Raw genomic sequence first — 22,453 nt, 5'->3', positions numbered from 1 at the left:
CCTAGTGAGGATCAAGCGGTTAGGAAGATGAATGAATGAATGAATATATTACGAGAAACGTGTTTTTAACCCCTGTCCATTCTGAAATGTGTCAGTGGGTGCAGAAGGCTAAACAAATGTTTTAAACCATTCTGGTCCTGTTTTCTCTGGCCTCGTGTGTGTGTGTGTGTGTGTGTGTGTGTGTGTTCTGCAGAAAGGGTGGTCCTCGCTTTGTAGGCCTTTTTACTCTGTCCTCACTGTGCCACAAGTGCAGGAATGTGTGTGTGTATGTGTGTGTTCTGCAGAAAGGGTGGTCCTCGCTTTGTAGGCCTTTTTACTCGGTCCTCACTGTGCTACAAGTGCAGGAATGTGTGTGTGTGAAGCTTGTTTCATCGTCTTCTTATACTTTTTCCTTTTCCGTCCGCCCCTCGGATTAAATTCAGAAAGGCGCTTGAAGCATGTCAACTTGGCCCTTGCTTCCTTTTGTGTGGAGAAAAAAAAAAAAGGTCTCGTTTAATTCATTCCGTCTATTTCTTTGCTTTTTTTTCTCAGGCGAGGAAAATTCTCCCGGCTGGTTGTACGAGGAGCACGAGGGCAAGCCGACGGCCCCGTTTTGGTGCCCCCTTCTGGCCTGTCACATGCCCGTTTTTGCTACCAAGTCCCCCGAGAGAAAGGTAATGTCGTTTGTCTCTTTTTGCCGCTCCTTTCCGCCAACGTTTCGGGACAAGCGCCAACTTGCACGATAAAAGTAAACCCGATGAATACAAATTGGGCCGTCGTCTAAAACATCCACTGCGTTAGTTGGTCTCGCGCGAGGTTCACCCCCCTCCGCGGCGTGTGTGCGTCATATGACGAATAGAATGGTCTTCTCCTCAGTTATTTGTGATCAGCGCCACAATCTAAATGGTTCATGTTCAGTCAGTTTGACAGGCGGATCAGCGTGTACATGCAATATGCAAAGGGTTGAAACGGCGCGCCCCCCCTTTCCACCCTTTCCTACAAATCCATTTTGACACAGAAAAAAAAGGTGTTGATTGAATAACGCACCTCTGCAAGCCTATTTTTCTCCTCGTCCTCTGCCAGTGTGAGAAATGAAGCTCTGCGCTATATTAAAATGACCCCCCAGACCCCCTCCAACTCGCCGCCACTCCTTCCTGCGTTCAATGCCCTTCCCCCCCCCATCTTGTGCCTGCAACCAGTTTATAATAATAGTAATAATAATAATAATACATTTTATTTATAAGCGCCTTTCAAGACACCCAAGGACACTTTACAATAACAAAAAACACAAAACAAATACGGGGTGAGCAGCGGCACACACACATTGGCTAGTTGTTTTTGTTGTAATTGTGCTGACAAAGACTAATAGCCAATATGGGCGATAAGCCAGCCTCACTGGTTCAAAAAGTCTCTTTCAGAGTGTTCGTCTTTGTCCGTCAAAGCTCACCTGGCTTGCAATGGTTCTTTGTGGATCTTTGGAGGGATTTGATTTGATTTCTTTCTTTCTTTATTCATTCATTCATTCATCTTCTGAGCCGCTTGATCCTCACTAGGGTCGCGGGGGGTGCTGGAGCCTATCCCAGCTGTCTCCGGGCAGTAGGCGGGGGACACCCTGAACCGGTTGCCAGCCAATCGCAGGGCACACAGAAACAGACAACCATTCGCACTTACACTCACACCTAGGGTACAATTTAGAGTGTTCAATCAGCCTTCCACGCATGTTTTTGGAATGTGGGAGGAAACCGGAGCACCCGGAGAAAACCCACGCAGGCCCGGGGAGAACATGCAAACTCCACACAGGGAGGCCGGTGCTGGAATCGAACCCGGTACCTCTGCACTGTGAAGCCGACGTGCTAACCACTGGCCTACCGGGCCGCCCTCTTTATTTATTTGGTTGTTTTCAACTGCTGCCGTTCTCCCCTTCCGTAGTCACCCCATCTTTTCTCTGAAACAGATTTTGTCCGATAGAATTTCACGTCATGGCTCATGAAAGGCAAGGGCCTATTTATTTATGAATCTATTTATTAGGATTAGTTTGATTCCAATGACCACCTTAAAAAAATGGGACCACCGTGAAAACGTGGTTCTAAAGTCCGCCCATCAAAATGATGATTAAAGATCAATGATGAGCTTCTTCCAAGTGGTTTTCAAAGTCTCACTTTGCGGAGAGCCTGAAAAGTGCTCTTCCAGGGCACATTTTCAATTCTTCTAATACAGTTATGCCCGCAGGTGAGTACTGAGCACGGCGGGTGATAGCGGTGGAATCAATGAGTCGGGGGGGAAGTAGTCAAGTTACTTGAGCCACCGGAGAAGAATGTTAGAAAGTGATCACACAATTACCTTAATGGCTGCGGGACATCCGAGCGTGAATCAATGTTTCAGCATTCCATTAAGACCTTTTCGCCAGACGCCCCCCCCCCCCCCCCCCCCTCTGCTTGCCTCAGCACTGAGAAGCCAAGGTTAGGTGAGGCATCCGCTGCAAGTCCGCTCGGTGCGGCCAGGGGATTTCCCAGAAGGCCTCGCCAGACGTTTCCTCACCAAACGCGCGTTACACCTGACTGGAAGCGGCGGCAAGTCAATTAATATATTTCCAGTCGGCTCGCGCAGGATTCCGCGCATCTTCTCCACTCCCCGGCACAAGGAAATAACGCACCTGAGCGTGCCGGCAAAGGCCATTGCTGAACTGTCAACTTACTCTCTGAGATGCGTCCAGCGTCCGATGCAGCTCACATGTTGTTTGTGAAGAAACGACGTGGCGTTCTTTCACTTGAAAATGACTTTGAAATTGTGTGCCTGGCTCAATCCTGCGCCACAGAAACAAAGATGGCACACTGCTGCTTTGAAGTTTGGCACATTGGACAAGTGTTTAGCATATCTGCCTCACAGCTCTAAGGTTCTGGGTTTGAATCTGGGCCCACTTGCAAGTTTTGCTTTTCGTCCAGGTACTTTGGATTTCAAAATACTTTCAATACACAGAAATATAGGATACTTTACATACCATGTTTATGTCTTCAGGGGAGGTTTTGTTACCATGGCAACTAAGGCCCGAGCGAGGCGACACTTTATACACGACATGTCAGTCACGCGTTCATTCATTTTCATGCAGATCTGTGCATGCGGTGCATGTAGCAGACTGAGTGCCAAACACAAGTGTACAAATTTGTCCTCAAGTGGACATCTTAAAGTTGGATTTAATCTGTTCATAATTGTGGAAGGAGGAACTCAATGTTTGTTATAACTTTGCGCAGTTGGGAATTCTGTTGTGGACAATATAGAGTCCTGAAAATCGTGTCGTTGCGGGAATGTGGAAAAATATTCAATTTCAAGTAGGAATGGTTGGAATTGGTTAAGAAATGTCAAAGACTTGGGTGAAATGCGGGATACTGAAAAATGAACACATTTGTGGAATGTGAACAGTAGTTCCGAACATGTCCCGGCTCAACATTTTGATTTCGGAACGCTCCGAATAGGTTTGAGATTTCAATGTCGTACCTTTCATGGAAAATGTGCAAAACGATCCTGAATAATTATCCATATTTCGAATCGCGCGTCTAAATTTCCCCATTGTGGGACGAATAAAGGTTATCTTATCTTATCTTATCTTATCTTAAGCAGAGAGAATGATAATAACCCACGATTCATTTTGCGAATCAATTTATGTAAGTGTCCATGCAAGGTAGTGCGAGATGTATGTCAACGTGGAGGGATGAGGTTGGGGGTGTGGGGTGGGGGTGGGGGGGGACTTGCCTGCACGTTAGCCGCAGTATTACTTTCCCATTTTTGACTAAAGAGAAGGTGGCATTAAATGGAGTGACTCTAAGCCCTTCATGCAGAACAGACGGTGATTAGGGGTTTAACTCAGCAGTAGCGCCCCCCCCCCCCTTAACCCAACCCTTCTATATCTGCCTCTTCACCTCCAAAAAAGAAATACAAATAAAAAAAATTAATAATCTGTCATGGATGTACCAGGTATCAGTACTGGCCTGATACCGACCGTGAAGGACGCCGATACTATGTACTGATACTTTAAAAAAAAACATTGCGAAAGTATTGAAAGACCGAAGGGGCCCAAATCATTTCTGACAGAAAACTGTTCCGGAGCAGGCGCGGCACAAACAACGTGCGTCTCTGTGGTGACTCGGCTAGGAGAAGCTCGGCGGTAACCGAAGAGAGACGTTGAGCGGGCCAACTTGTTAGCCAGCGGAGATAAACCTTATCACGGCGGCTCTGAGTGAGACGGACTTTCTATTTATCTCTTTCATTTTCTCCCTTCCTCCCCGGCAAACTTTCCCTTACCGTCTGCGTTATCGCCGCTAATAGAGCGAGCGCATGGTGATTGTTTTTTTTTCGCTTCTTCTGCCCACGCTGCCCTTTTGAGAGATGGAAACATCTTCGGAGCGCTGATCAAGCGAAGCAATTCAACGTTTACGCGGAGTAAACACGCAGCCCCTTTTTGAACTTATGAACTGACGGGTGTGAAACGCTGTTGCGGACGAATAAAGTGCGCCGCCTTCTAATTTAATTTAATTTTTTTTTTCATTCGAGTAGGAAATCCGGACACTAAAACGGCATTTCGACAAAAAAATAAAGCCGCGCCGACCTGCCTCACTCGGCAGGGTTCGATGTATTTCCTCATGCTGCAACATCAAACAACTCCCGTGTACTAAAAACAAGAGTAGTACTACAGTAAGACGCACAACGTATGTCTCCATTTCTGCTGGGTGTTTTATTCATTCATTCATTCATCTTCCAAGCCGCTTGATCCTCACTAGGGTCGCGGGGGGTGCTGGAGCCTATCCCAGCTGTCTTCGGGCAGTAGGCGGGGGACACCCTGAATCGGTTGCCAGCCAATCACAGGGCACACAGAGACGAACAACCATCCACGCTCACATTCACACCTAGGGACAATTTAGAGCGTCCAATCAGCCTGCCACGCATGTTTTTGGAATGTGGGAGGAAACCGGAGCACCCGGAGAAAACCCACGCAGGCCCGGGGAGAACATGCAAACTCCACACAGGGAGGCCAGAGCTGGAATCGAACCCGGTACCTCTGCACTGTGAAGCCGACGTGCTAACCACTGGACTACCGGGCTGCCCGCTGGGTGTTTTAATCTTTGAGTAAAAGCCAACTGGGGGGGAGGTCATTGAACAGCTTAACGCATGCTCGGGGATGCCAGAATCACATAACGTGCCGGTGCGGGCTGCAAGCAACGTGAGTGACGCAGTCATCCGAATCATTCACGGCACGCAAACCGCCCGCCATTCGGCGCATGGATCGTTTTTCTTCGACCGTGACGTTTTAATGATCGCGAGAGGCCCGACGTGAGGTTATTTCCCAATAGAGTGAACGCAAGCGGTTCTGATTGTCGCGTCGAGAACTCGGCTGGATCGCAGCTAGCTCACCTAGATCAAGCTAGCTAGATCACCTCCTAGCTTGTGTCGCTCCTCTTTAGTTCAGGTCCACTCTCGGCGAAAGCTTGGACTCCAGTCATGGATTTAGATAGGCAACAGCTCTGTCCTAGCGGACGTTGTATCGGTCTGTCGTGGTGAAGAAGGAGCTGAGCCAAAGGGCGTAGCTCTCAATTTACCGGTCGATCTACGTCCCAAACCTCACCTATGGTCACGAGCTATGGGTCGTGACCGAAAGAACGAGATCCCGGATACAAGCGGCCGAAATGAGTTTTCTCCGCAGGGTGTCCGGGCTCTCCCTTAGAGATAAGGTGAGAAGCTCGGTCATCCGGGAGGGGCTCAGAGTCGAGCCGCTTCTCCTCCACATCGAGAGGAGCCAGATGAGGTGGCTTGGGCATCTGATTCGGATGCCTCCTGAGCGCCTCCCTGGTGAGGTGTTCCGGGCATGTCCCACCGGGAGGAGACCCCGGGGAAGACCCAGGACACGCTGGAGAGACTATGTCACCCAGCTGGCCTGGGAACGTCTCGGGATCCCCCGGGGAGAGCTGGAGGAAGTAGCTAGGGAGAGGGAAGTCTGGGCTTCCCTGCTAAAGCTGTTGCCCCCGCGACCCGGCCCCGGATAAGCGGTAGATGATGGATGGATGGAACAGCTCTGTTGTCAACTCATTAAAATCATCTACCCATCCAAGACGTTTTGTTTCTTTGGCTGTAGTCCGATTCGCACGCTTTGAGGCACTGAAGGAATCTCTGCTTTTTACAGTAGGGGGCTGAGATGCGCGTAGTGAGTCCCAAACTCCTTGGCTGAAAGCCTCGTCTTCCTTGGAAACTCTTAAAAAGATTTCCGCCACCCAAAGCTGTGGAGACCGTACAAGCAGTCGAGGCACATGTTCTCCCCCCCCACACACTCGCGCCCCGCTGACTTGATGAAGCATTAGGCGAGGACGGCCGCGCAATGACAGCTCTCTTCTAATACCTCGGGGGGGTGGGTGGGTGTGAAGGGTTGGGGGGGATTTCATCATGTACGCTTTGAAGTGCGCAATGACAAACCGGTTTGGGCTGCATCGGGATTAGGGAGCCGGCCCACTTTCTCTTTCCACATCTTTAGTATGCCGCACTCTAGATCACTGTTGTTTATCGATCTATTTATCATTTGCTAGTTCCGTTTCCGATTGGCATTAAAGCAACCTTTTTCAGTTTTGGATTTTTTTTTTGTTTTGTTTGAAGCTGCAGTCGGCCCAAACTTGCGTTTAGACGCTCACGTAACGGACGGCCATATTCCCAAGGTCATGCCCTTGGCCACGCCTTTTTTAAAGGTACAGTGTCTAGAATTTAGGGCCATCTAGTGGTGAACTAATAGAATGCAACGACTTCAGCTTGAAGGCCATGCATTTTGAAACGGTGCCTCAGGAGGACCATATTTCGCAATTCTACCAACGATTCAGCAGTGGCGCAAGGAAAAAATCTCATCCCAAATGATTTCTAGTAGTCCCTCAAGTATGAGGCTTTTATTACGCACGCTGTAGTCATGTTTAGGAACTATTATCGCTAAGTTTGTCTCCTTTGGGTATTCCTCTACAGGAAGCTGCCATATGTAAAATAATAAGAATTTACTTCACCTACAATCATTTATATCTCAAAAAAAATAACAATGATGATTTCGTCAGACATTCTTTTGGCATATTGTTGAAATTTGGGGGTTTATGAGATAATGAGCTTTGAATAATCAACAATAAGATAAGATAAGATAAGATAAGATATCCTTAATTGTCCCACAATGGGGAAATTTACAGCCTCCAGCAGCAAGAATGTATGTAGAAAGAAGAAAAGAAAAAAAAAAACAACAACAAACATCTTTCAATTAAATACAATTTTTACACCCTTTAAGTTACACATGCAACAAAAGAGATTCTGCCGTAACTTTGGACTTGTCTAACAGTAATTACACCCCTGTTTTATCGCTTCTTTATTATTTTATACATTATAGTGCAGGTCGCGAGGTCCAGACTTGTTTACAGGGGCACGTGTAATTAGGGAGGGGAGTGCATGTCGCGCATCCGTCATCACACCGCTGTTGGAGTGATGACACAGCGGCATCACATCTTGACCATAGCCTCCGAAAATGGGCTCGTCTAGCAGCTTCCGAGGGGACCGCTGTCCAGTCTCTGACGGATTTATGAAACTCCCGAGTACGAGATGAAGGAAGATTTGTGTAGCAAAGCCAAGATCTTATGAACAAAAAGACCATATAGAAGGAAGGCCGCTGCAATGGATCACTTTGGATTTATCCTTTTTGGAGCTTTTCTCAAGCCTTACCCCTCTGTTTCTCGAAGGTCATTTGATTTTTTTTAATGTGTGTGTGTGTGTGTGTCTATGTGTGTATATATTCATTCATTCATTCATTCATCTTCCTAACCGCTTGATCCTCACTAGGGTCGCGGGGGGTGCTGGAGCCTATCCCAGCTGTCTCCGGGCAGTATGCGGGGGACACCCTGAATTGGTTGCCAGCCAATCGCAGGGCACACAGAAACAAACAACCATTCGCACTCACACTCACACCTAGGGACGAATTTAGAGTGTTCAATCAGCCTGCCATGCATATTTTTGGAATGTGGGAGGAAACCGGAGCACCCGGAGAAAACCCACGCAGGCCCGGGGAGAACATGCAAACTCCACACAGGGAGGCCGGAGCCGGAATCGAACCCGGTACCTCTGCACTGTGAAGCCGACGTGCTAACCACCGGACTACCGGGCCGCCTGTGTGTATGTGTGTATATATATATATATATATATATATATATATATATATATATATATAGCGCTGATTGCTAGAGAGATGCAACTTTCTCATCACTGGTTATGAATTTTATGTAAAATAGGGTCTGCAGTGAGGTCATGTTTGGCCGGCTTGCTCGCGGAATACACACGCCGCCGCGGCAGTCTCTCTCAGGCAACAGTTGCTTGTGTGTGACTATCGAGATGAAACCTGAAATGTATTGGAATAAAAACGCATAAATAGAGACCCCCAAGAGCCTCCACCGCCGTCAGCATGCTAATATTGTCATGTCATCATGACCCGCGGTGCGACTAAATCTTTAATTAATTCACTAAACAGCTGGAACAGGGATGGAGAATTGGATCTGGGGGTTTCAATTTGCGACTGCGATGACAGCTCTAATGACGAGTCGATTCCCCCTCGCTCCTCCAATAAGTAATTTTTCACTGTAACCATGAACTGGAATCACGTCAACTTTCCCTGCCGTACAGTGAGGCCCCCACTATTTGGGGTTGGGAGGGGATATTAGGGCCGAGCCTTGCCGCAAATTGCAAAAGTAAATCATTGATGCCCCCCAAAAAGGGGTTTTAAGTTGCATGTCGCTGCTACGAGATGGTGGATCAGCATCTTAAGTGGAGAGAATCATAAAGCATCACCCACCACGCATTTAAAATGTACGCAGTCTTGAACCACGGAACATAAATGACGCCATTCTGTTGTTAAATGATTCAACGCAAATAATCCACCTTCGCACGAGGCTCGTTGGTTGGAATAGCTAGCATACTAGCCTCAATACTGTATCATTCATCGCAAAAATGTGACCACGCATCGGTAAACAAATATGCATGCTAACACACGATACAAACTGTCGAGTTAGTCATTAAACTCACCGGAGTTGAGATTTTGCATTCACCCAAAATTTGAAATATCGGCAAACTACAGACGGGGGAAAAAAAAGCACGGCCAATAATTAAACCCAGCAACGACAACACCATGATTCCACAAGATGGCGCCAAAGTAATACGTTTTGTGTTGTGTGTTCCGTTCTAAAATAGCAAAGTTTGTGTTTTAAAATATATACAGTATATATATTGCGCGTCGTCCCGCACGCGGTCTGTCCTTCCGTCTGTCCCTTTTCAAAACGTACCTACTTCACCGCGCCGCCACTGCGCGCCGCCACTGCGCCGCTCAGGCAGTGGCTCACTACGATCGCGCGGGCATCTTAGCGAAAAAATGTTGTCTACCCACAAGCATTGCAATGAAATTGTTAGTTATTTAGTAGAGCTAAACATCTCTTTATTTTCGCGATAAGCAATGAAGATGAAGAAAAAGTTGAACCAAGCAACAACACTTTTGTGGGCCGAAGGCCCACCTTACCAGCCTTCCGCAGGAACTAGCTGATGAGCCGCCCGGAGGGCGGCGAACCAGCTAGTACATTCATTCATTCATCTTCCGAGCCGCTTGATCCTCACTAGGGTCGCGGGGGGTGCTGGAGCCTATCCCAGCCGTCTTCGGGCAGTAGGCGGGGGACACCCTGAATCGGTTGCCAGCCAATCGCAGGGCACACAGAGACGAACAACCATCCGCGCTCACACTCACACCTAGGGACAATTTGGAGTGTTCAATCAGCCTGCCATGCATGTTTTTGGAATGTGGGAGGAAACCGGAGCACCCGGAGAAAACCCACGCAGGCCCGGGGAGAACATGGAAACTCCACACAGGGAGGCCGGAGCTGGAATCGAACCCGGTACCTCTGCACGTGAAGCCAACGTGCTAGCCACTGGACTACCGGGCCGCCCCCCAGCTAGTACAGTATATATATATATTTTTAATGCAAATGCCAAACTGTGAATATGCAGGTGTTAACTGTACTAGCCAGGCAACATGCAGAGGACATCATCTGTTGCCTTGACATTTAGCTTGCCCATTACAGAGACACTTTTCGCAACGCCTCAGAGTCGACTAAATTGGCCTCCCCATATCAAAGAAATTGTCCACCCAGAGGGCGAGGGACTGCAAATGGTCGTAAGATGTTTATTTGGCATGTTCTTACCCTCTTATGCAACAATGTGGAAAGAGGGCTTCCAGGAAGTCTTTCAGAGCATCAGAGCGATTTTCATTTTCACTTGGCAAGTTGCACTATAATTTCGACATGCGCGGGCTTCAATATGTTCAGAATAAAGACACTTTTCAATTTAAAGAAAGCTTTTTTTTTACCTGTTCTCAGAACTCTTGCCTTGTTTTTTTTTTTTTTTTGCATACACTGATTCTCCAGTAACTTTTTCAAAAAGTAGGCATGCAAGAGGGCCATGGGGTTTTCATTTAGAATAGTCATCGATGCTCAATTTGAGCCTTGCAGCCCGCGGTACGTTTCTCATTTGCAAAACTCTTTTCTCAGTACTTTTTTTTTTGTGGTAAGAAACGTAAACAAAAGCAAAAAAGACATTTCGCGGCAAATTTACTGTTCTGCTTGCTATGTTTCTTCATATGAAAAGCTTCTTTTCTCCAATTTCTAGTCAGAAACGGCATTTTTTTGTGAAATCACCCAGTGTTCCCGGTTACCAGAGAATGCGATTGCCGCATGAAAGTCAAGGGTTAGTGATTATATTGTTAATGAATACAAAAGTCTGTGGGGCTTTTGCAGTGCATGTGTGCGCGTGGAATCATGAACACACAAGGTCAAGAGATAGCGATGTTCACTTTGCAGAAATCTATTCCTCATTTCATTTTTGTCTTGTTTTATTTTATTTTGTTAAAGTCAGTTTCTTTGGTATGTGCGCATGTATTTGTGTGAATGCGCTTTGCAAAATCCTGACAAATTTGCGTCGCGTTTACTGGGCAAGCTGATGAAGGACACGATGGAAAAAAAGGCCTTGGTGGCAACTTGGAGTGCGAGCGTCTTCCCTTTTGTTGATGTGAGCTGCGGCGTTGCCGTGGAGACGAGGCCGGGGTGGCGGGGAAGGGGTGGGGTGGCTGCTGGGCTGTTGTCGACATCGGCACGCTTTTCAGCCCATCTCGCTGCTGACAGCTGCCCCTTGAGGAGTCGACCACGGGCCTCGTCTTCCTCCTCTAACGGTTTCATTGTCTTCGTACGACTTTGAGCGCAGGCCGTGCAAGCGCAGCGGGCGCTTGGGCTTTTGATCTACGCATTGGCCTTGCCGACGGAATTTGAATGGGCGGCTTCCGGCGGCGCCCGCGCCCCAAATGGCCAAATCAACAACGTCAAGGAGCAACCTTGATCTTCGCAGCCATGCTGCGTGAGCTTCATTAGGGAGCGAGATGTATCGGACGTACCGTAATGAGCAAACAACAATTTGCTGGCCCAGCGTGACGGTTGTCAATTGTGTGTGTGTGCGTGTGTGTGTGTGTGTGTGGAACCTCTATTCCAATTTTCCCCACCCACTGCAGCACATCATTGTGCCAAGAGAGTTCATCAGGTGTGTCATAGTAAAATATATTTTTGGACATAATTGGTCTGAAAATGTTTGAGGATCGGGCGGCCCGGTAGTCCAGTGGTTAGCACGTCGGCTTCACAGTGCAGAAGTACCGGGTTCGATTCCAGCTCCGGCCTCCCTGTGTGGAGTTTGCATGTTCTCCCCGGGCCTGCGTGGGTTTTCTCCGGGTGCTCCGGTTTCCTCCCACATTCCAAAAACATGCATGGCAGGCTGTTTGAACACTCTAAATTGTCCCGAGGTGTGAGTGTGAGCGTGGATGGTTGTTCGTCTCTGTGTGCCCTGTGATTGGCTGGCAACCAATTCAGGGTGCCACCCGCCTACTGCCCGGAGACAGCTGGGATATCGGCTCCAGCACCCCCCGCGACCCTCAAGCGGCTCAGAAGATGAATGAATGAATGTTTGCGACAAAATCATTGCTCATCACACGATGCCAGCCACATCAAGGGGGACAAACACAACCGTGAAACGTGACGGAAGGAGGTATTGTTCACCTCTTTCAGCCAGTTGCCATTCACGCAGCAGAAAACGGCGACCTGATTGAGACGTTTTGTGAAATACAAGCCTTCAGCTTGTGTGTGGTCCAACTTAGGAGCAGACATTTGAGATATCAAGCAGCAGTGAACTCACCGCAACAAGCAGCAGTTTGGCAGACAATTCTTCAAAAAAAAACAAAAACAAGCTGCCAAAATATAAATGAAGAAAAAAGGGAATTACACATTGTGGATTTAAAACAAGCACATCAGAAGAAGCAGGACAATGTCCACTGTATGAAGCCAAAAATTATTTTTTTAAAAAGTGCTGGGCCGGGCAAGCATATTTTGTTTACATACCCCAAAATACACAACATCTTTATTTAATTGATGTACAGAACATTGAACATAATAATAACACAGCAGAACAAAGAGCATAAAACAAGAGTACAAGCGGAGCAACCATTCGTACACGCACGTTGTTTGAAGCGGTTAGAGATGAAACAGGAGACGTCATGATCACAGCACGCGCTAAGCAGAAACTGTTGCGTCCATGGACAAATACGGAGATGAATGATGACCATTCAAATTACACCGAGAGCATTTTTGCTGTATTCTGCAATGTTGCACTCGCCACGGGCGGCCCGGTAGTCCAGTGGTTAGCACGTCGGCTTCACAGTGCAGAGGTACCGGGTTCGATTCCAGCTCCGGCCTCCCTGTGTGGAGTTTGCGTGTTCTCCCCGGGCCTGCGTGGGTTTTCTCCGGGTGCTCCGGTTTCCTCCCACATTCCAAAAAAAATATGCATGGCAGGCTGATTGAACACTCTAAATTGTCCCTAGGTGTGAGTGCGAATGGTTGTTCGTCTCTGTGTGCCCTGCGATTGGTTGGCAACCGATTCAGGGTGTCCCCCGCCTACTGCCCGGAGACAGCTGGGATAGGCTCCAGCACCCCCCGCGACCCCGGTGAGGATCAAGCGGTTAGGAAGATGAATGAATGAATGCACTCGCCACGCAAGTTTAGAGTGCACGGACTGCAGTCATGCTTTGAATGCTGCAGCCGCCCGCCTTGCATGTCGCCCTGAAGCGGCGGCGACACCATTTGGTGAGGGCGGGGGTGCCATCAACCAGTCAATTGCCACTTAATAAAACTGTGGAAATTTTCTATTAGTGCTTGTTAGGGCGTGTAAAGAATGTTGTTGCGTGGAACCGGAGGGCCGGGCCGGCGGGGCTGGGCTGTTGAAAAGCACTCTGAATACAGAGTTAGAAAAGAACTGAATTTCATATGCAGTATTATATTTTCTGAATGATTGTTTTGCCAGGCAATATACAAGCAAGGGCCCAGAACATTCGGTACACCAGCTCTCTCCTCAATTTCAAAGACATGCGTGCTAGCTGTATTGAAGACTCGAAATTGGCCACCGGCGTGAATAAGAGTGTGAATACTTGTCTGTCCTTATGTGGCTGGCAACCATTTGTTCAGGTGTGCCCCTCCTCCCATAGTCAGCAAAGCGACACAAACGCAGCCCAATTTTTAGCCGACAGACATGTCGCAGACCAATGTAGTGTCTCGACGCCAATTTTGAGTTGTCTTGACGCGTCGTAGCTCACGGCGTGTGACATACATAGCCAACGACTGGTCGTGAGGCGTCCTAAAGCTTCACGACGACAAAAGCTTGCCATGTCAGAATTTTTCTTCATCTTGGCCATCGTGGAAATGTCTTAAGTTGTTCTTGGACATTGGGCGCTCTAACTAATGACGAGAGACTGGACGTGGGGCACACAATTTAAACTCGTGCTAATTTGCTAACTACAAAGCGAGTACAGTAGCTGATTAGCTAACATGGTGTCAACAAATGTGTTACATTGTCCAAACCGCCCTCTCTCCACAATTCAGGAACGGGTCCATAATCCTTTTTAACCCCCCCCCCCCCTTTTTTTTTTGTTCTCAGCTGGAAAACAAATGCACTTGCACAAAATGCTTCCGTTGACATGACTGAATATTGACCGAAGCAAGCAACGATTGGGCAGGCTTATGGTCGGTGACAGACCTGTAGTATGAGGTCTCGCCCGGTCCAAGACCCAGACGATATTCATCTGTTCGTCTGACGGCGCAGTCGTGAACGACAAAAAAGTCGTATCATTTGACAAAGCCTTCACTCACCCCGTGACTCTGAAGACAAGGCACAATAGAAAATGGATGGATGGGTACTCTGGCCCTTCTGCCTCACAGCAATGAGTCTAATCAGAGTCATGGACGCTCCTTTGCCTCCCACCTGTCTCCAGCATATGGGCCCATGGTAACGGGGGCAGGGCAAGACCATGGGGGTCTCCGCTCACCGCCAGCTGCGGGGGCTGCCCTGTCGTCACATCGACAAATCCCACTTTAATTAGCCCACCTGCCCGCTTCATCACCCTTTTTCGTTCCGCCGCGCCGAGCCGCCGCAGCCTTTTGGCAGCTGAAACCCACAAATAACACACCTCGCACACACAACCCTATCTGGCCAGGCACCTCCAATGAGCTGTGAATGGCAGTCCGGTGCCTCGGGGCGTTAAAAATGCTGGAAAATACAAAAAAATAAGTTTGAGTAGTCGTAAAAGAAGAAATAGATGATGCTAGGCTAACCGTTAGCTTGCGTGGTTAACTGTATGATGGCGGCCAACTCATGGGCTAATAACCCAACCACAAAAATTATTCATTCATTCATTCATTCATTAATTCATCTTCCGAGCCGCTTGATCCTCACGAGGGTCGCGGGGGGTGCTGGAGCCTATCCCAGCTGTCTTCGGGCAGTAGGCGGGGGACACCCTGAATCGGTTGCCAGCCAATCGCAGGGCACACAGAGATGAACAACCATGCGCACTCACACTCACACCTAGGGACAATTTAGAGCATCCAATCAGCCTGCCGCGCATATTTTTGGAATGTGGGAGGAAACCGTAGCACCCGGAGAAAACCCACGCAGGCCCGGGGAGAACATGCAAACTCCACACAGGGAGGCCGGAGCTGGAATCGAACCCGGTACCTCTGCACTGTGAAGCCAACGTGCTAACCACTGGCCTACCGGGCCACCACAGAAATTATTATTATTTTTTTTTTATATCAGCACCGGCGTCCACTGGAAGGCCGCTGCTCGGGTGTCCCACTGTGTCTCTCTTGTGCATTAACCTCCATAGGTTAGACTTTTATGTCGGCTGGTAATTAATCAATTATAACAAATGTCCTTGTCGTGACGTGATGGAGGACTAGCAGAAGGCGAGAGGCTGAAAAAGTTTGCCGGAGGAACAAGTAAGGTCGAGTTGTGCTTAATCACGCAGGCAGTCGAGATGTGCGGGCGGTTGAGGGGGGGGGGTGGGTGTTGGTAGGCGTAGCGGATGGAGCAAACGGCAGGCTGTTGACCTTTTTTGTTTATAAACACACCCCGTAGAAGAGAAAAGGGGGCAGATCCTGTTTGCCGAGGACGATAAATCATATGTGATTGATGCTGCCCGGCGAAGAGGACGACAGAGAAAGGCAGACCACCCCCCCCCCACCCCCTCCCCCAAACCCCTTTTCGCTCATCCCCCGCTCGCCGATTAGCCACGCTGCTTGTTGCGTGGCCCACATTTGACATTCCCACTCAAAAATCATAATTCTCAGCCCACTGCAGATAGATAAGTTACCTTGAAGAAGAGTTTCCATAGCGAGTGGGGTGTGGGAGGGTGCAGATGAGGTGGGTATGCATTGTCTGCAGGGGCTCCACCACCTCCGCTTCATTCCAGCCTTGTTAATCATCGGCCGCTTTGGATGTTTTCCGGCCTGCGTTGTGTGTGTGGTCTGTGTGTGGTGTGTGTGTGTGTGTGTGTGTGTGTGTGTGTGCGTGCGTGTGTGTGTGTGTGTGTGTGTGTGTGTGTAAAATTGTAGTTTGTAAACCGCCGTAATGACTAATAGATCCTTGTAGATGGTGGTAGTGGTGCATCTAGGTCAGCACAGCTTTTAAGTAGAAGATAAAGGTTAGGCAGTTTGACTCTCATCTCAGCTCGCGGTGTCGGTTAATTACAGAGAACCCCTGCTATTTACACTCACACAAACACACACATAAAAAAAAAATCTGTTAATAGGTGAATTTTAGATTTTTATAATGCAGAGAGTCAAGTATGCAGGGCCACCGTATGACAAATAATGTTAATTGTTCACTTCCCTATGCTGGCAAAATAGTGACGTGCTCAAAAGTGGTGAACGTACACACAGAGAGCAAAACCTTGAGTGCAGCCCTTTTAGAGTGGAAAATTCCAGATATCGCCTCGTTCTGGCTATGCCCTTGTTGTGATGTGACCCAGTGCCAGTTTTCCTGTCACTTCCACGTGTGGTTGCCCTCCAACGAGGCTGGACTGTCATCAGTCACTCACAGAATAACAAAGTCCTTCGCAAAGGCCCAATCGCAAGCTTTGAACCAAATCGAATTTGCGGAAAGTCTTCGAGCCAGCGCCAATGTGTGTGTCGCTTTGATAAAATGCAGCGAGACAGCTTGGAAACAAGAAGGAAAGGGGGGAGGGGGGGGGAAAGAGAGCGTGGTGAAGTGATGTATGAGAAATCAATATTGATTTTGTCTCCTGTAGCTCGAAGCTGCCATCCACAATCCTGTTCACTGTGCGTTGTTGGGCTTCTCGGCAGCCAGCACATCCTTACCTCAAGGCTTCCTCTGGGTGAGTAACGCACGCACGCACACACGCACACACACACACACACTCACACACACACATCCTGGCACACTCCACAACAGTAACTCCAATCAATGAGAGGATAAAAGAATCAACTTTTCTGCTGTTTATCATCATCGTTTCAGCTTCAACCCGACAACCATTAATTTAGAAACGATTCTGTGTTCTCATTTGCATTGACATTGAAGCAACGCGATTGCTTCAAGCTTTTTTGGGGGGGGGCGGGGGGCACTCCCAGTCAAAGTTTACTGTCCAACTAAACCTACAAAAAGAGAATTGCGAGTTAAGTCAACCATATGACTTTGGCTTACACAAAAAAAGTCAATGAAAGTCTGCACAATGCCTAAATTCGAACTATTCATTCATTCATTCATTCATCTTCCGTACCGCTTGATCCTCACTAGGGTCGCGGGGGTGCTGGAGCCCATCCCAGCCGTCTCCGGGCAGTAGGCGGGGGACACCCTGAATCGGTTGCCAGCCAATCGCAGGGCACACAGAAACGAACAACCATTCACACTCACACTCCCACCTAGGGACAATTTAGAGTTTTCAATCAGCCTGCCACACATGTTTTTGGAATGTGGGAGGAAACCGGAGCACCCGGAGAAAACCCACGCAGGCCCGGGGAGAACATGCAAACTCCACACAGGGCGGCCGGAGCTGGAATCGAACCCGGTACCTCTGCACTGTGAAGCCGACGTGCTAGCCACTGGCCTACCGGGCCGCCCAAACTTGAACTATTGAAATTGTATTTTATAGAGTTTCACCGATCACAATCTTTTGGGCGATCATTGATCTTTAAAAAAAAATTTTTACATTAAACCTCTGCGCAGTGAGATCAGATTGGTGTACAAGATGCGTTTTTCTTGTTGTGATCAGTCGATCGCCGATCTTCCATAATTCCCGGCCGATCGATTGGTGCACTCCAAGTATTTATTGATGTAAAATGCAGTTTTTCTTATTAAAAACACATTAGTGTTTTCCGGGGGGGCTGCAATGGATTCATGGCATTTCCATTCTTTTAACAAGGGAAAGACGATTTGAGATTTGTGTGTTTTGAGTTACGAGCCTGCTCACATAACCCATTGGGCTCGCAAGTCAAGGCGCAACGATGTATCCCAAGGCCAAGTGCAGACAGATGTTGCTAGGAAACTGTGAGTTAGTAAAACCTGACGACACTAAGTTGTCGGGATGTGCTGCTGAATCTTTCTTGACGTGCTCGGCATCCCACATGGCAAAGCAAAAGGCGGACTTGTGGGAGTTCGGCTGCCTGGAAAGCAAAAGGAAGGCTCACTAAGAAAAAAAAAATATATACACATACATATATGATGTATTTATTTTTGGAACGTTTGTAGTGGGTAGGTTGGGAAGCTGGTCAGGTAATCCTGTTTTGGCCCAGAAAGCTAAAGCTAAAGCTGGCGTATGCTTGCCAAGAGAGAGAGCGCGGATCAGCGTCCTCACTCTGAAGGCTTTGTGGAGCGGAGCACATTGACAGTCATTCCAAATCATTTGGCCACTTTTACTTCAATCACTGAATAAAAACACCCGCTCACCTTCAAGTTAGTCGCCCTGCCATCATCGACGCTCTCCGTTTGGTTGCAGCGGTGCCCACGCTCTCCTCTCGAAATTTGTCGTCGTCGTCCACCATCTTCTCGCTTGCTCTGATCGCTGCTTTGAATGCGGCATGTTTTTGAGGGGGTGCGCTGCATGGCTTCGACAGATGAACATTTCATATTGCGCGAACAGGGAACAAAATGGTCACCGAAAGAGCATTGCAAAAAAAAAAAAAAGTATGTCAGGTGTTTTTGAAGTCTCAACATGAGGTACTTTTTCAATGGTGAACGACAGCAGTTGTCCCGAAGAAATTAAAAATGTAAATGTAAGTTTAATTTGAAACTTCAAAAAAACATTTAGAAAAAAACCTACAAAATAAGCAAAAAAGTTTGATATTGAAACGAGAACGTTGGACCACATATCTTTTAAATATATATGAAAATATTCGACAAAGAAATCTAATAAAATAGATGAATACTGTCCCCCATGATCTACGACATTTGAATATATCGCTGGTGTCAGATCGAAACCTCCTGTGCCACAATTTGGTCAATTTCATGTATATTTTTTTTTTGCAAATCTCTGTTATTGGTAAATCCACATTGGTGAGGCATTTTCACAAATGATTGATCACTGTCAAGTGTTGAAAATTCATTGTTCTGTTTTGGGAGTCTCCCGCACAGTGATGGAAATATTGTAATTTTCCGGAGGTGGCATTCGGCCATAGCTTCAACACAGCTTTTGATTGGTTGTTTTTCCTGAATGGCGGTGCTTTCTTTAAAATCAAATTACAGGCGACCAAATGGGGCTGGAGACAAATGAACCCCCCCCCCCCCCTCCCGCCCCCGCAGATAATTTTCCTGATGCACCGCTGTCAGGCCATGCTTTCATTCATTCATTCATTCATTCATCTTCCGAGCCGCTTGATCCTCACGAGGGTCGCGGGGGGTGCCTGAGCCTATCCCAGCTGTCTCCGGGCAGTAGGCGGGGGACACCCTGAATCGGTTGCCAGCCAATCGCAGGGCACACAGAGACGAACAACCATCCGCACTCACACTCACACAAAGGGACAATTTAGAGCGTTCAATCAGCCTGCTACGCATGTTTTTGGAATGTGGGAGGAAACCGGAGCACCCGGAGAAAACCCACGCAGGCCCGGGGAGAACATGCAAACTCCACACAGGGAGGCCGGAGCTGGAATCGAACCCGGTACCTCTGCACTGTGAAGCCGACGTGCTAACCACTGGACTACCGGGCCGCCCCCATGCTTTCATAAATGTGATTAAAAAAAAAGTGTCGGTTAATTCGACTCGGCTCAGGAGATAACGTCACCTCAGATGTTCACCCAAAGAAGAGTGGGCCAAATCAGGATGAGGAAAGTGGAAGGGAATTTAGCACAATCGCGATCCCAGACTCCATCCAGACTTCATCAATGTCATCCCCAGTGCGACAAACCCGCCGGCCAACGCAGGCAAAAAACGAACCATCGGCTGCACATTAACTTTGGCTGATTCACAACTCTGGATTCCTCTCGGTGCTTGGGTTTTATTTTGTTCCAACCGCTGCACTTGACTTTTTCATTATATTCATAAAAAAAATCTGGTCATCTGGGGTGTTGTCCAGCCAAAGAACTATTAACCTCTCGCAAGCACTTGCCAGGGAGAAAAACGGGCGTGCGCAAAGGGTTGTCACTCTTTTCGAGCCGCGTTATTTCCCTAAGCGCACGTTATTTTCATGACCGATCCCCTAACCGGGCCGCTGTGGGGATGCGCCCACTCTCGCGTCGCCTTGACACTCAATCACTCCAAAGGTTCTCTCTTTCCTCCCCGTTCCGGCTTGCAAAAATCAAAGATCTTAAAGTAAGGAGCCTCTTCCATCTCAGCCCCTGCTAGGAGTTGATGCGCCGTCTCATCGCTTGGCTTGTCCACACTGTCGCTGATGACTCAAGGGTCAGCAGTGATTTTCAGTCACCTGTTCGTTCCCATTTTTTGGGGGGGTGGGGGGTGTACACGGGTGTTAATATTCATTCATTCATCTTCCGTACCGCTTGATCCTCACTAGGGTCGCGGGGGGTGCTGGAGCCCATCCCAGCTGTCTTCGGGCAGTAGGCGGGGGACACCCTGAATCGGTCGCCAGCCAATCGCAGGGCACACAGAGACGAACAACCATTCGCACTCACACTCACACCTAGGGACAATTTAGAGTGTTCAATCAGCCTGCCACGCATGTTTTTGGAATGTGGGAGGAAACCGGAGCACCTGGAGAAAACCCACGCAGGCCCGGGGAGAACATGCAAACTCCACACAGGGAGGCCGGAGCTGGAATCGAACCCGGTACCTCTGCACTGTGAAGCCGACGTGCTAACCACTGGACTACCGGGCCTGTTTTTTTGTGAGTCATATTAATGACTCACAAAAAAAAAAATACAGTGCGTCAGTGCCTATAGACAGTTCCTAGGCTCCAAAGTAATAATAGCTCTGAACAACGCGATAAGAAGGCCAACTTTCTCCATTATTCACTGAAAACTCACCTATTCGCTGTTGTTCTTCTTGCGTAATATTATAACCAATATATATTGCTGCGGTGCCATCCGGTGCCATCTTTGGACAAATCAATCTTGCTCAGCTGAGGAGAGGACCTTCATTTTTACTGTTTGGGTCGGCATCCCAGTCTTGTGTGAATCGTGGAGATTTATTGTACCCTGATTATTTACTTTTGTATTTTCATTTGTGTGTGTGTGTGTTGGCGGAACCGAAACGCATCAGACAACTACTGGTCGCCCTCGTCTCTGGCTCGCTCACGCGGCTCCACGGTCTCGCGCCCTCCAAAGCAATCTAATTAAAGCTGGCGACGCGTTTGGGAAGCCGCCGCCTCCCCCCCCCGAGCGGCAAGCGGGACTCGGTCCTGATCGTGACTCCACATCGCTAGGTTCCCTAGATGAGTGGCGAGCGCTTGGCCAGGAACGTGGCGCTGGCTGTCACGCAGGGGGTGGAACGTGAGCGTGTAGGTGGAGAGGCGCCACTTGAAACCATCTTTTTCTTGAGCCCCTCGCGGCGAGATAAGTCCTCGCTATCTTCTTCGCAGCCTGTTCAACAGACCATTATTTGTTCTGGCTCATCCTCCAGAGCCCACAGGATCTCTCCTGTCCAGATCCTGCCGGCTGATACAACTCAAACAAATGATTGCATGCAAATAAGGGTGAGCGTGGAAGAGCGAGGCTAAAGACTATATTTAGCTCCTGTCAGCATCGCCATGCCGTGATTTAGGCGAGGAACAAATCCGCCGAGAAGTGCCCTTGCATTTTTGCGCCAACCTCCGCTGAGGCGTCGAACAGTTAGAGACAAATGAAGCGCTATGGAACTTTTCACCATGGCGTCGTCACGTGCCCATCCGGGTGGCCAAGAGATGTAGCGATTTCCAATGGCGTCACACAAACTTTGACCGAGGCGGAGCATTGGACCAAATTGAGACACTGGAAAGTGAATACAGAGATTTGTTTCTAAATCCAGTACACATGTTTGAAGGTAATTGCTCTGCTCAAAATATGCGCAACGGCTGAGAACTCTGCAGTGCTCAGTCGTGGAGTATTAGCATTAAAATTATTTTCAACATTTCAGTCTAAAAATCACGGTCCAGTCATTTTTTGTTGTTGTTGTTTTAATTCATTTCAATGGGCGGCCCGGTAGCCCAGTGGTTAGCACGTCGGCTTCACAGTGCAGAGGTACCGGGTTCGATTCCAGCTCCGGCCTCCCTGTGTGGAGTTTGCATGTTCTCCCCGGGCCTGCGTGGGTTTTCTCTGGGTGCTCCGGTTTCCTCCCACATTTCAAAAATATGCATGGCAGGCTGATTGAACACTCTAAATTGTCCCTAGGTGTGAGTGTGAGTGCGAATGGTTGTTCGTCTCTGTGTGCCCTGCGATTGGCTGGCAACCGATTCAGGGTGTCCCCCGCCTACTGCCCGGAGACAGCTGGGATAGGCTCCAGCAACCCCCGCGACCCTAGTGAGGATCAAGCGGTTAGGAAGATGAATGAATGAATGAATAATTCATTTCATTGGGACAGTGCCTATTCATCAACACAAGAGTAAACGGTGTCAATGCATCGCACATAGCATAAA

The 22,453-nt window shown here is 48.4% G+C and overlaps 1 protein-coding gene across 6 annotated transcripts in view; it reads left to right on the top strand.

Moving 5' to 3' along the window:
• Nucleotides 1-22,453, top strand: part of arhgef10la (Rho guanine nucleotide exchange factor (GEF) 10-like a) — a 103,467-nt gene that overhangs the window by 65,118 nt on the left and 15,896 nt on the right. For all 6 annotated transcript variants that reach the window (XM_052076951.1, XM_052076953.1, XM_052076950.1 and 3 more), the window contains 2 exons: nucleotides 532-653; nucleotides 16,682-16,768. In XM_052076951.1, coding sequence (XP_051932911.1) covers nucleotides 532-653; nucleotides 16,682-16,768 — 209 coding nt within the window. The remainder of the gene's footprint in view (nucleotides 1-531; nucleotides 654-16,681; nucleotides 16,769-22,453) is intronic.

Source organism: Hippocampus zosterae, chromosome 9, assembly GCF_025434085.1.
Source record: "Hippocampus zosterae strain Florida chromosome 9, ASM2543408v3, whole genome shotgun sequence".
In the NCBI taxonomy this organism is placed as follows: domain Eukaryota; kingdom Metazoa; phylum Chordata; class Actinopteri; order Syngnathiformes; family Syngnathidae; genus Hippocampus; species Hippocampus zosterae.
Note: the sequence above shows the minus strand (reverse complement) of the source record. Positions and strands in the feature narration are given on the sequence as shown.